Raw genomic sequence first — 12,855 nt, 5'->3', positions numbered from 1 at the left:
TTTACCAAGAATTACTGGTAACTACTGCCCTGGAAATAATTAATTTAGCTCGTACGTGCGTGTGTGTGTGTGTTTTTCTAATTTTGTTTACCCGTGAGTGGTTGTTTTGTTTGTTTATCCCCCCCCCCCCCTCCCCCCTAAACACTCTACCTCTCTTCTTTGGAATCGTCACTTACATACATGTAGGCTTATTCCTTTTTCAAACCGCTTTATTTAATGTAGCTCCTTTATTTTATCGTCCGCTTGTTGTAGTAATGTTCGTTTTCAATTATTATTAAATTTTGAGTCGTGTACCTCGATGTGTGCTTGTATTAGAGGTATTGACCAACGTGTAGGAAAAAGGAAAAAGAATATTCTCTTAGTTAAGTGCAAAACCAATAAAAACGATATTTTCGTGACTTTGTGCATACTGTTTATGAAAGGAAACATGACCACTTCCCGGTAGGGCCAACGTAAACAGACACTAAAACAAAAGGAAAAGTAAATTAAAAATGTTAGGAATCGGATTGGCTGGCGTGAAAAAAAAAATCTCAACGAACCTGAAATCGCGAGGTGGAAAATAAAAGAGTAATAATATTCTAGTTCGATTTCCGTTTTTGAAATTTCATTTTTCATTTCCCAAAAAAGAACTGAAATTTTCACAATCTACAAAAAAATGACGTTTGAATTTATTTGCTTTTCCTTCGAAATTAAAAAATCAAACTTGAAACTTGCATTCTGCAACTTCCCCATTAAAAGTGAATCATTTTTTTACCACTCGTCCGTTTACGTTTTTGGTCTAGCTTCTTACACGATATGTACACCGGATGTTGTTGCGATGTCTTCACAACTGCACTCATCCAGTGAGCTTGTGACTTGTGTTATTTAGTGAAATATTGAAACATTACTCGCGATTTTTATCGTTTAGTTTCCCAAATCTCTGACCTTAAAGTAATAAAAATATAAAAATTGAACTTGTGGATGGCTCGTTTGCCTGGGCGTCGGAAAAACCCTTGCAATGTGAACCCCAAAATACTAACTTAGGCGCAAATTACTAAAATACTTGTCTTTCTCAGGGTGCGTTCCTTTGGGATGATCCGGATCAGGATCAGTACAATGATCCAAGATCAGTCCTATCACGGTGCATTAAAGGAGCCGATGAATTCAGTCTGGGCAATGATTTATCGGTACTTTTGTTGCACCATGATCTGAATGATCTTGCATCATTGATCCTGCGTCGGATCATCCCAAAGGAACGCACCCTTGATTTTTTTTTTTTTTTACCAGCCATTATAATTATTTAGTCCGGTGTAGGTCGGCTGAAATTCGCGCTCGTCGAACTTGTAAAATTTTTTTTATTTTTTTTTTATGCGAGGGTAAATGTGAATTTGAATGAAATTTTAAGAGGTATAAAGAGTTAGGAGATAGAAGAAAGAAAATTATTTTTGAAACACCACCAGATAGTTGACCCCCTCGCAACCCGAGCGTTTCGGTGTCCATCTACCTGTCTACTAATTTTTAACGTCAAATTACTTTAGACTACAGTAATATTCATATATTTTTTTCAAATCCTTTGAGAAAAACTGTTTCCTTCAAAATATTCCCAAAACTCACCCAAAACGTTTATAGGATGAGTAGAGAGTTTGTTCATTGCTGAAAAAAAAAATGCATAATTTCTGAATTCATGTTTACTCCCGTACGGCCGGCGGGATTCGCGCCCGCGTGAGTCTGGAACCCTGCCAGCTTCAAGAAGCCAAATTTTTCGGCCTAAATAAGGCTGATTAAAATGCTGTTCTCGAAATAAAACAATGGCAAAGTTAATGCAAATTTGTTATCCTTTACATGTAAAGAGATAGCATTTTGAGATTTTCGGCATAAATAAGCTCAAATGGTAAAACAGTCAATATTTTCACATTCACTTTGATGCAAAACATGCCTCGCAGATGAACACAACTCGTTCTCATTTGTGATAGCTTGTGATATAATTAGGTTCTTCTTCCCCACATAGTAGGTTAGTTCACGGCTTTAAATAAAATTCGTCCAGATATTTTGGTTTCCAATCGACGAAAGTGAAATGAACAGGTGCAGCAACTATGACGTTACTTTCTTTTAATACACCCATACGTGACGTCATCCGTTATATTACCCATCAGGCAATGTAGGGATTTTTGCTGTGTCTGTCTCGCAAACTTGCTTCACGCTCTAGAACTAGCTGCATTGAATTTGCAAGGTTTCATCGCTGTTTTGGTTTAATTCCAGCAACAAAAAATCACCGCAGTTGATAACAGTATGGCTGAAGCTTTCAAGAGTCTTCTAGGCGATAAATTGCTGGGAACGGAAGCGATCGAGAGCATTTGCGGCGAAGGAAAGACGGTCGGTCTTTACTTCTCTGCACATTGGTGCCCTCCATGTCGTGGATTCACGCCCAAACTGGCAGAATTCTACAAGAAGCACCACAGCGAGAAAAACTTTGAAATAGTTTTCGTGAGCTCGGACAAGAACGATGCGGAATTCCAGGAGTATTACAAAGACATGCCATGGTTAGCCTTGCCGTTTGCGGATCGTGGTCGAAAGGTGAGTGTGCTTAAATTAATAATTTCAGTTGTGCATAAAAAAAAAACACACTCATTAATTCGTTTACATTTCGATTTTTTAACCTTCAACGGTAAAAGCTAATTAGTCCAAGAAGGTGTAATATTTCAGATTGCTGTTTGTAGTTAATCGTGTTGGGAGCGGTGAACAAACGATCGTGTACAAACGGTTGCAGCGACTTTCGTTGCTGAGGAAAACAACACCAATGTGAGCGATTTTGAAATTTAACCCCCGGGCGATCCCTAAATTCTATTTGTAATTTTTTTAAAAAAATATATTAGCTTACATAGAACATTTTAAACTCATCGTTGAGTTAGGAAAGTCATGAAACTGCTGCTACTGAACTTCCTTTTTTGATTTTTTTTAATTTCTTTGAAGATTTAAGTTATATTTAAGTTTGAATGGAATTTATAATCTACAATGAAATACATGAGCTCGATTTTTCCGCATAATTGTGTGAAATGAGTCAGCTGTTTATTCTCACGATATTGATTATGAACAATTCATTTTGTGGTTACCATAGCTACAGTAGCTTGTGTTTAGTTCATCTACCAAAAAACATGTTTTTTTTACCGAGATTTTCTTATTTTTTAATGTTGCAAATTATCAAAATTAAGCTAACAAGTATGCCAATAAGCAAGGATGGTTTCTTTTAGGGATTAACTCAAGCTTAATAAGCTGTCAATTGTTTGGATTGATGGATAGGCTAAATCTGTCATGCGACTGTGATGTGATTGTTTTGGCTTTTTCCAGTGAGTCTAATCTAGTTTGTGTCAAATTATCACTTTTATTATTAGATATTGTTAATTATTCATTTACATTTTAAAACAATGCAACCAGAGGTTACAGAACGTTTTCGAATTTGGGGGACTAAGACTGTCCTTAAAAAACTCGGCAGGTTTTTATATTTGGAGCAACTTTTTTCCGATCTAGCAACTTTTTGTTTTCTGAGCAGTTTCTAGACCAAAGACTTCCGGAGATTTTCCGATTGTTGGTTGAAGGCAATACGAATGTTTCCGATCATTTTTTGAACTTTTCCGAAGATAAATAAAGTTTCCCGAAGACTTCCAAGGAAGTTTCAAAGATGTTTCAACTCACTCAGAGGTGCCTCATGTGACGGAATATCTTGACAAACCAATTTTACACTGCCCTCGCAATATTTTTGGCACCAAAATGTGGAGGGACTGAGCCCCCCCCCCTCCCCCTCCCGCCCAAATTTTTGTTTGGGGGCCTACAGCCCCCCCTGCCCCCTTGCTCTGCCACCTATGTACAAAGACCTGTAAACTTTAACAATGGAAAATGAATTTAATTATTTACATTTCCACTATTATTTGAAGACCCCACAGAAATAAAATCCTAAAAATCGTGCTAATTAAGATCAGATTTCCAAACCATGATCACAGTTATGGTTTCCTTTGTATTAGCTTGATGTAGAATATTGTAAACGAGTTTGAGGATATTATTTGATAACTTCTTGACAATCAAAATGCAAGAAGTAAAAAAAAAAGGACTATTAGAGGCCAAGTTGTCAAGCTACATCTTGGTGTTCCCATTATTAACCGTCTCTATCTGAGTGTCTCACAAAATTCTTGCAGTTTTATTTGCTAGTTTTAGTAAGATGCATTTTAGTGTATTTCTGAATGCCATGTACATGTGTGCTTTTTCTTATTCAATTTTCTTCTGTAGGATAATCTTTCAAAGAAGTACAAGGTTTCTGGAATCCCAACACTGGTCTTTTTAGATGGGAAGGATGGAAAAGTCATTACAAAGGATGGCCGTTCTATGCTCCTAGAGGATTCTTCAGGTGAAAACTTCCCCTGGAGACCAAAAGGAATTAGCGATTTATTGAAAGGAGTGACACTGGTAAACAATAAGCAAGAAGAGAAATCTTTTAAAGATCTGGCTGGAAAGGTTATCGGCTACTACTTCTCTGCTCACTGGGTATGCAACACAATTGCTAGTGCTTGTATTTTTTTACAACTTTATTTAAGATTCTAGTTTCGAAGTTATTAAGTTAAGTACATGTATAATTTTATGTAGTAAAAGTCAAGTATTAAAGTAAAGTTTTTATTTTAAGAGGGTAACACTTGACAGTTTAAACTTAAGTTACTGATATTATAAAACAAAAACAATTCATATTAAACTTTGCAACAACTGCCCTGTCAGTGTATTGAAACCGTGCCTATTTTGCCTTTGTTTGTTTGCCAATAGAACTTCATTTGAACTTCAAACTTTATTGTCTGTATTTTTTTTTCGCAATGTAAGCTTCCAAATCGGGGGTGCAGCTTATCTGCGGATGTGACTTATACATGAAACTTTACGGTAACACTAACAGAGGATGGGAAAAATGGATAATGAAGTTCTACCCTCTGTCCCCGGCAGTTCCTTAAAATCTTGCCTTTTCTTATCATAAAAAAATAAGAACAAAAGGTTGACTCGCAATAGAAGATTTTTACACCTAACCTACCTGCCAGAGCTAAAACTGGGAGGTGTTAAGTCCTAGACTGGAAGATCTCATGACAACTTCGCAGACATTAGACAACTAAACATTTACATGTAAGTTCTAGTTGTTTAAAGTTTGTTGGAGTTTTCATGACAGAGTCCTTATTGATACCTGAATTAAGCTCCCCAGAGCTCCTCTCTGATAAAGCACTCTCAAATTGCCGTCAATCATAATTATAATTATGGCGACAGTTAACGAACCATGAAAAATGGAGACAAACAACTGACAGACGTGACCTTTTGACCCAGTTGAAGTGAGCTCCTGTTTCCCAAGAGGTCCTCTAAGATGATTGATGACAGCAAAAAGCGTAAACTAATTGAGGATTGAATTTTAGAGTTTGTATTTCACTGAAAACCGCAATAAATAGTTGACTGTGTAATTGACATACATGCAATACTTAATTACTTAAAAGGCACAGTGTAACAATGTTTTATATACAAGGCTAAACATTTAAAACCCTGACCCTGATAATAACAACATGTTAAAAAGATTTGGTTCTTATAATTTAATATAATAATTATTTTTTTAGTTGTGTGTTTGCAAAGCTGCAAAATTTGTATGAAAAGGGTTAGAGATTTGAGTAAAAAACTTAGAGAAAATTTTCTTCTCTACCCTTCTTTTCCATCTCACTGATGCTTGTCAGAAATTCTTGAACTAAAATTAAGCCTGTTAGAAGGCCATCAACTGCAGCAAAAAAAAAAAAGAGCAAAAACAAAAACAAAAAATAACGGAAAGTCGAAAGAGGTTCATGTCAAGTTTTGACTTGTTCACATGCCCAAGCAAAAATGCCATAAAACACAATGCTAAAAAGCCAGGCAAGCTTTCATTTTGCAAATCCTGTTTTGAGTAGTTTAGATCTAATTTAACTCATGACTGACCAGGAAATGACAAAAAAAAAACCCACCAGGCATCAATGGGTTTTTAAACATGTCTCCTTTCAAAAATGATTAAACAATGATTATTTTATAATTAATAATTATTGCTGTTACACTTCTGTTTTGTGTTAATTCTTATAAGTGGCTTTGGCTTTTATTTTGTAGTGCCCTCCTTGCAGAGGCTTCACACCAAAGTTGGTTGAGACCTACAATAAAATTGTTGCAAAAGGCAAGCCTTTCGAAATCATTTTTCTTAGTTCAGACCGCGGAGAAGAGGCCTTCAAAGAATACTTCAAGGAAATGCCATGGCTGTCTCTTAAACCATACAATCATGAAGCTGCCAAATTGCTATCCCAACGTTTTGGAGTCCAAGGTAAGGCATCACCTTAATGTTCTATTATTTTGACCCCCCCCACCCCCAGAAGTATTTTGTTATTCCATGAGCGCACGTTAGGTATGAGATGGTAGATAGCCAACAAGGCGTGTAGCGTTAAGTTGGCAATAACTTCTCATATCCAACAAGCGCAAGTGGAAAAACTGTTTTATAAAAAACACCCAATGGCTCCCCAGCTGTTCTCGCCAAAACGTACAGCTAACAAGGTGGTGTTGTAAATATGCCCCTCAACTACATTTATTTATTTAATGTGTTATTACCGGTATGTGTAGCTGGAGTGAAAAGATATATGGTTGTCAGAAATAACAAATAAATATCATTGCTCAAAAAGAACAGGCTGTAATAAACAGATACTACAGAGTCAAAAACACCAGGTTCATTACTATATAATTAGGCCAAGTTTGTAATAAACATAGAAGGCATTAATTTTAATCAAGAAAAATTATACAACTGTTACATGTACAAATGTAGCTAGCAACTTTGCAATCCCCACTTGAAGTAACAACAACAGCAACAACAACAACCATTTTATTTTGCCGAAGTATGTGCCCTGTTAATCATGTTTCACAAACCAAAAAAAGAAATTAATTTTTACAATGTTGCTATTTACTGTATATTAGTAATATAGGACTTGTACATTAGTCACTCACAAGAGGTGCAGTGTCCTTAACCTGAAATCATGTCCTCCCTCCCTTACTTTCCCCTCTCACTTTCAAAAAAAGAACACCTGATCGCAGGTTACAGTGTCCTGTGGTTAGTACACACTCAACTACAGACTAAGGGATCCGAGCTCAAGCAACTGGCCAAGGTCAATGCGATTGACAAAAAATTTGTGTTCACAAAATGTTGTGACACTTTTGTTTACTTTAAGCAAAATGTGCACCTTTGTGGAAATACTCCTGGTCATTTCATGGTACACAGAAACCCAAGTAATGTGTGCATGGGTGGTACAGGCCACTAGGCTTGAATGCAGACATAACCTTACATTATTCACTTAATTAAGAAGTAGAGAAAACATTTGCCTGCATTACTCAGCCTGTATTTCTCTCTCACTTCTTGAAGCAAAGGTCGATGCACTAACATTTTGCCCACCACACCTCCTACAGGTGAAAATAATACCGATTTGGCTTTTTACTTATCAAGTAAATCAATTTATTTCCTGATTGCTAGGTATTCCTACATTGATCTTTGTGGACGAGAATCAAAAAATCCTCAGTTCAAATGGCCGTGCTCTTGTTTCAAGTGACTCAGAGGGAGAGGTAAGTCAATGTAAAGTGAGAAGATATTCTTATTAAAGAAACAATTAGTTTTTTCTTGATAACAAGAGAGTAGGACTTGCTACATGCAATTATTCTCTTTTTTTGAAAAAGCTCTTGAATTGTGCTTTTAATGTTGGAGGTTTGTAGCATGACTGTTTACAAAAGTCTTTGCAAAATTAAATACCTTTTCACATCATTTGCCTTTTGCCACTTTAGAAAGGTGAGGAAATCTGGGGTGAGTTTCATCTTGCAGTTGCTTGTGGGACATAAGTGACTGTAACGTGAACATCTCGCCTTAGGTTTCTTCTCAATTTTTTTTAAAGTGGTGAATAACTTAACTTATCTTGGCTTAACCTATTCTACTTTTATTAATAATTCGAGTCTTACAAATGTGCGAGGCAGCAAGGCGTGCGAGGCAAGGCCGTGAGGCATGCGAGGCAAGACAGCGAGGCATGCAAGGCAGAAATCCCTACTCCAAATAAAAAGGCTACCCGCAAGCTACCTAAGCTACCTGTAGGCTAACCAGAATGATTTAGGCTAACTGTAGTATTGCCATTTATGCTAACCAAAGTGCTACGAGGCTAACCGGAATAGATCACATGCCTTGCTGCCTCGCACTTGGTAATGACCCAATGATTTGCCTTAAAAGCAAGGGAAACAATCTGTTTACATCACTGAAAGATGTACGTGTACTTTGTAAGTTGGATTCTTAATGTGTTTGTGTGTTTTTTTTGACAGAATTTTCCATGGAAACCCAAGCCTTTGAGTGTTCTGGATGAAATGACAGTCAGCACTGTGAATGATGAGGCATGCTTGATTTATTTCACAGGTGAGCGTGAATACTATTTTGAAACTTGCATGACCACATCTAGTCAGTCATAAAACTTACAAAGCTTAGAACTGGGCCTGGAAGCTTAACCACTAAGTATAACATGTTATTTTGCATGAAAGGCATGACACAGCACAAGAAAAGCTTTTAAAAGGCCGAAAAAAAATTAAGCTTTATTATCACTAAAATGACTATCAGTCGGAGTACATTGGGAGTCATGTCACACCAGTCACGGAAGTCATACTGTTGTGCGATTTACAGCTAGAAGCAGTGTGTAACGTAATCTTTAGAACTACATGTCTCAGCATATTCCTTTTTGTTAATACTTCTTTAACAGTTTTTAATTTGGTTCCTGTAAAATGCTTGAAAAAGCACCCAAATAGTTAAAAGGAGACTTTCATGCATGTCATTGGCATATATACCGGTAACAAATAAACCTGTTCTATACATTCAACTAAAGTTTTAACAGCAGAATATGAAAGACTCATGGCAGTCATACAAATGACTGCATCTACATCTACATCTACATCTACATTTAATATGTTGGTAAAAAGTCCATACGGATATCACACCAACGTCTAACAATAAGTAAAAATACAATATGTACATATATAATAACTTTAACATTCTAAATTAATTCTAAAAATCTAAAAAATTCTAAAAATCTAAAAATTTTAAAATTATATGGGTAAACCACTAAATTAATAAAAATGCTCGCGCAGTCCAGACTGGAAAGACGTAAGAGAGTCGGACTCAACAATCGCCACAGGGAGTGCATTCCACTTTCTTATGGTCCTCGGAAAATACGAGTAAAAATACGCGTTTTTCGTCGCTCTATATTGCGTATATTTAAAATTATGGCTGCCGCGAGTTCTGGATTCATTATGTCTACTAAGATAGGAGTCAACATGATTTGCAGCCAAAAGCTTCCTCTACCGAGTTGCCTTAGTTTTCTGTTTCCTTAGCTGTATATGTTTAATGATTTTACTGCTTTCTTCCAGACGGTGAAGATGCCTCTATTAAGAGTGCTCAAGAGATCATCCAGCCAGTCGCCGAGCACTACTTTAAAATGGAAGAGCCGCCAGTGTTCTTCTTCTACACCAAAGGTGATGACACATCTGACAGTTTGCGCGACTTCGTTCAACTTCCTGATGACGACAACCTGCTGGTGATACTAGATATCCCGTCGCAAATGGTGTACATCTCGGAGGAGGACGTGTTGACCAGAGAGGGTGTGCAGAAGTTTGTGTCAGATTATAGTGAAAATAAGCTGGATGGCAAAAAGTTGAGGGGCTGAAGTACAATGGTGTCATTTTAGTGTGTTACTTTTCATTTGACTGTCAGGATGAGAAATAATTCTAATTTCCTCTGGTTTTGTGTTTTGTCAGCTCTGAAGAGGGCTGGAGTTTAAAAAATCACTTGTGCTCCAACCACTTGTAGTGTAACTTCAGTTAATCAACCAACTACCTGTTTTGCACATGTACTTGCATAGGTTTACAAGGTGTTGTAGCGCATACTTATTGGGTCGTAAAAAGCCTTTTTGGGGATGAAGTGATAGGTTAGTGTTTTAAAAATAACAGTTTTATTTTTTCCAGGATTTAAGCTACCTCCTCATTCATTCAGTGTATGTCCGTGAGTGTTTGAACGACCAGAGAGGGCAGCAGAAATTTTGCTTCTTTTGTGTTATTTTTACGACAGTCATTTGAAAACCACTTTTCTAACAATTGGCAGCATCTCTTTAAAATTTTAGAACAATTTTTTAAACTATTGTTAGGTGTTACTATGTCTTCAAGGCAATAAGTTTGTAACTGTTTAAATAATGTAATTTATTAACTGCACATTTGTCTCAGTGACAAGAAAATAATTAGGAATAAATGGTTAAGAGTTAGCAGTAATCAGTAATAATAATTATTGCATGTATTTGCATTGACTGTAGATTGCAGTCAAAATTATTTGTTGGTTATTATGGTTTCCTTTTGACACAACAAAAATAAGTAAATATGTGTCTAGGTCACACTACAATTTTATGTATTTTAGGCGATACCATATCACACTACCTTAAGCAATTCCACAACATACAAACTGAACTTAAACAGACTTGGTCACGCAATCAGTCACATGCAGTGTAGTGCAGGGGGTATGTCTTGCTTTTTTAATCTAAAATTGGCTGTCGCATTAATTGATGTGATTCTTCTACATAGAGCCTGGATTTAAATGGGCTAACTCGCAATTTATAATGTAAGAAGCCCTACAGGAGTATCAGACAAACTTGAAATGGATTACAAGAAGTTAAACTTGATAATCAGGTTAAACTTTGCATTAGTATCTGACTTTTTTTAGTTAACATTTTAGTTAATGTGATAGGCCTGCCACTATACTCATTACTATGACAGTCAGTGAGCAAGTGATTGTTAAAGCACTTATTCTGTAACTTAACCTATAACAGTAGAATCACGATTTCTGGAACCTCGAGGGGAAACAAAAATTGCATCGAGAATTCCAGAAGTTTGAGGTACATGTACTATCCAAGGGCAACAAATATTGGTTTGAGAAATTGGGAATTTCAAGAAACCGAGGGTTTGAGTTATTGGGATTCTACTGAAATGAGAAAAAAACAAAACAAAACAATCTAATGTGACTTAGGTAGCACTGTCATCAAAAACGTTTTGTCTCTAACGTAAGCAGGAAAAAGTAGGTCCGCAAAGCGTACAAGTAAGTTAACTTTTAAAAGTAACTATTTTCTGATAGTCTATTTTATAGTCTCAACAATGCTAGTATGTTTGTAAATCACTGTAACCTTATCCAGAGTTTTGGCATTAAAGTGTGTTTAAGTAACTGGACGGTTTAAATCTTTTGTAGTTTAGATTTTTAAGAACATTTGATCCATATATTGTTCAGAGGGAAACATCTTTGGCAGGCATTTTAACATGCCTGACTTTCACCTTGTCCTGTAATGGGAAAAACGTCAGCAGCAAGCAATGACACAAGTTATGGCTTCGCAGCTCAGTTGGTATACGTAGCATTGCATAGGTCACCGGTTTGAATCCCTGCATTTTTCAGGCTTCTTTTCCCAAAATTTCTTAAATTTGTGGACTCACAGTGAAGATCAAGTCATTGGGACATCAGTTGCTGAAATAATTGCTTTCTGCAGCCATTGCAGTAACCCCAGGGGGGTACTTGCAGTATACATGACGGGGAGGTCCGAAGTATTTTTTTGGGTTAAAAATTTACATCCTCTGTATTTTTTTGGGTCAAGAGATCTGTCATGTATTTTTTTAGGTCTTAAAGTCTGTTTGATTGAATAAATCAGTATCGAGGTACTTTTTGGGGAAGAAATTTTGATGCCAGGTATTTTTGGGGGTCTAAAATTTCAGGCTCATGTATTTTTTTGGGTTCGCAATATGAAGCTCCGTCGGACCCCCCCCCCCCCCTCGTCATGTATACTGCAAGTACCCCCCCCTCCCCCTGGGGCAGTAACTTGCCTCATAACTAGTTTTTAAACTGTTAAAATAGTTGCTTGACATAAAGTCCATATAAAAACCAACAAGATCAAGCGAAACATGAATCGAAATAGAAATATATCCCTATTCTCATCTCCTGGCTTGCGACAGTTATAAAAGCCAGGGCTTGTGATATTGCATAGTACAATATAGCGGTTTTTACTTAAGTGTTAAAAGTAATATGCGTTTGCTTTGGTTTTGCATTACTAGGCTTAGTGGCTGGCGAGTTCCTTTAAGGGAACTCGTGTTTTCTTAGGGCAGCATATTGGCTTCGTGCTGGATTTTTCTGTCTTACCTGACTGGTGAGTTTCAAAGGGAACTCATATTATCTGAGCCATATAATATATGAGTCATATTATATGATCATATAACTGGCTGATGAGTTCCATATGGAACTTGTGTTATCTGAGGACAGCATACTGCGTTATTCTGTCTTACCTGCTGGCGAGTTCCTAAGAGAACTCGTGTTATCTTAGGGCAGCATATTGTCCTCGTCCTGGATTATTCTGTCTTACCTGGCTGGTGAGTTTTTTCCCAAAGGAAACACAATTTATTGTTTCACTCCTCCAATGTGGCCGCCAATAACACACTTTATTACACGACTAAGGCGGTCCGAGGGCCAATAACTGAATCAGCCATCAGATTACTTATTCCGTCCCGCGGGGCCGATATTTTCCAAGTATCGGACCGGGTTTTGTACCGGATGATCCCGCGCTAATTCCAGCGCGATTTAGCGCAAGATTTTTGCAGATTTTTTTTTGCAAGATTTTTTCGGAGTTTTTATTGCTTTGAAAATATAATAACTTTTTTTTTAATAGCGCGCGGAAAAGTTTTGCCGCACATTGTTTTCCAGGACATCTACCGGGTAGCAATTCTCACTACACAAAGTTTCCAGTCGTGTAAAAATCTCTTATTAACCAGCTT

General features: G+C 36.9%; 1 protein-coding gene across 1 annotated transcript; it reads left to right on the top strand.

Annotated features, from left to right (window-relative positions):
• The first annotated feature begins 2,147 nt into the window (after positions 1-2,147).
• On the top strand, positions 2,148-11,266 carry LOC144646121 (nucleoredoxin-like). The gene is made up of 6 exons (XM_078505644.1): positions 2,148-2,553; positions 4,258-4,512; positions 6,115-6,322; positions 7,514-7,602; positions 8,341-8,431; positions 9,433-11,266. The coding sequence occupies exons 1-6, from the start codon at positions 2,269-2,271 to the stop codon at positions 9,726-9,728; spliced, it is 1,224 nt and encodes a 407-aa protein (XP_078361770.1). The 5' UTR covers positions 2,148-2,268; the 3' UTR covers positions 9,729-11,266.
• Positions 11,267-12,855: the final 1,589 nt, after the last annotated feature.

The sequence above is a fragment of the Oculina patagonica genome, chromosome 3, assembly GCF_052425735.1.
Source record: "Oculina patagonica isolate OP01 chromosome 3, crgOcupat, whole genome shotgun sequence".
Taxonomy (NCBI): Eukaryota; Metazoa; Cnidaria; class Anthozoa; order Scleractinia; family Oculinidae; genus Oculina; species Oculina patagonica.
Note: the sequence above shows the minus strand (reverse complement) of the source record. Positions and strands in the feature narration are given on the sequence as shown.

Coding starts and splice junctions, on each gene's coding strand:
- LOC144646121 (XM_078505644.1), top strand. CDS start 2,269: ATGGCTGAAGCTTTCAAGAGTCTTCTAGGCGATAAATTGCTGGGAACG. Junction 4,513..6,114: donor ACTACTTCTCTGCTCACTGG/GTATGCAACACA, acceptor TTTATTTTGTAG/TGCCCTCCTTGCAGAGGCTT. Junction 6,323..7,513: donor CCAACGTTTTGGAGTCCAAG/GTAAGGCATCAC, acceptor CCTGATTGCTAG/GTATTCCTACATTGATCTTT.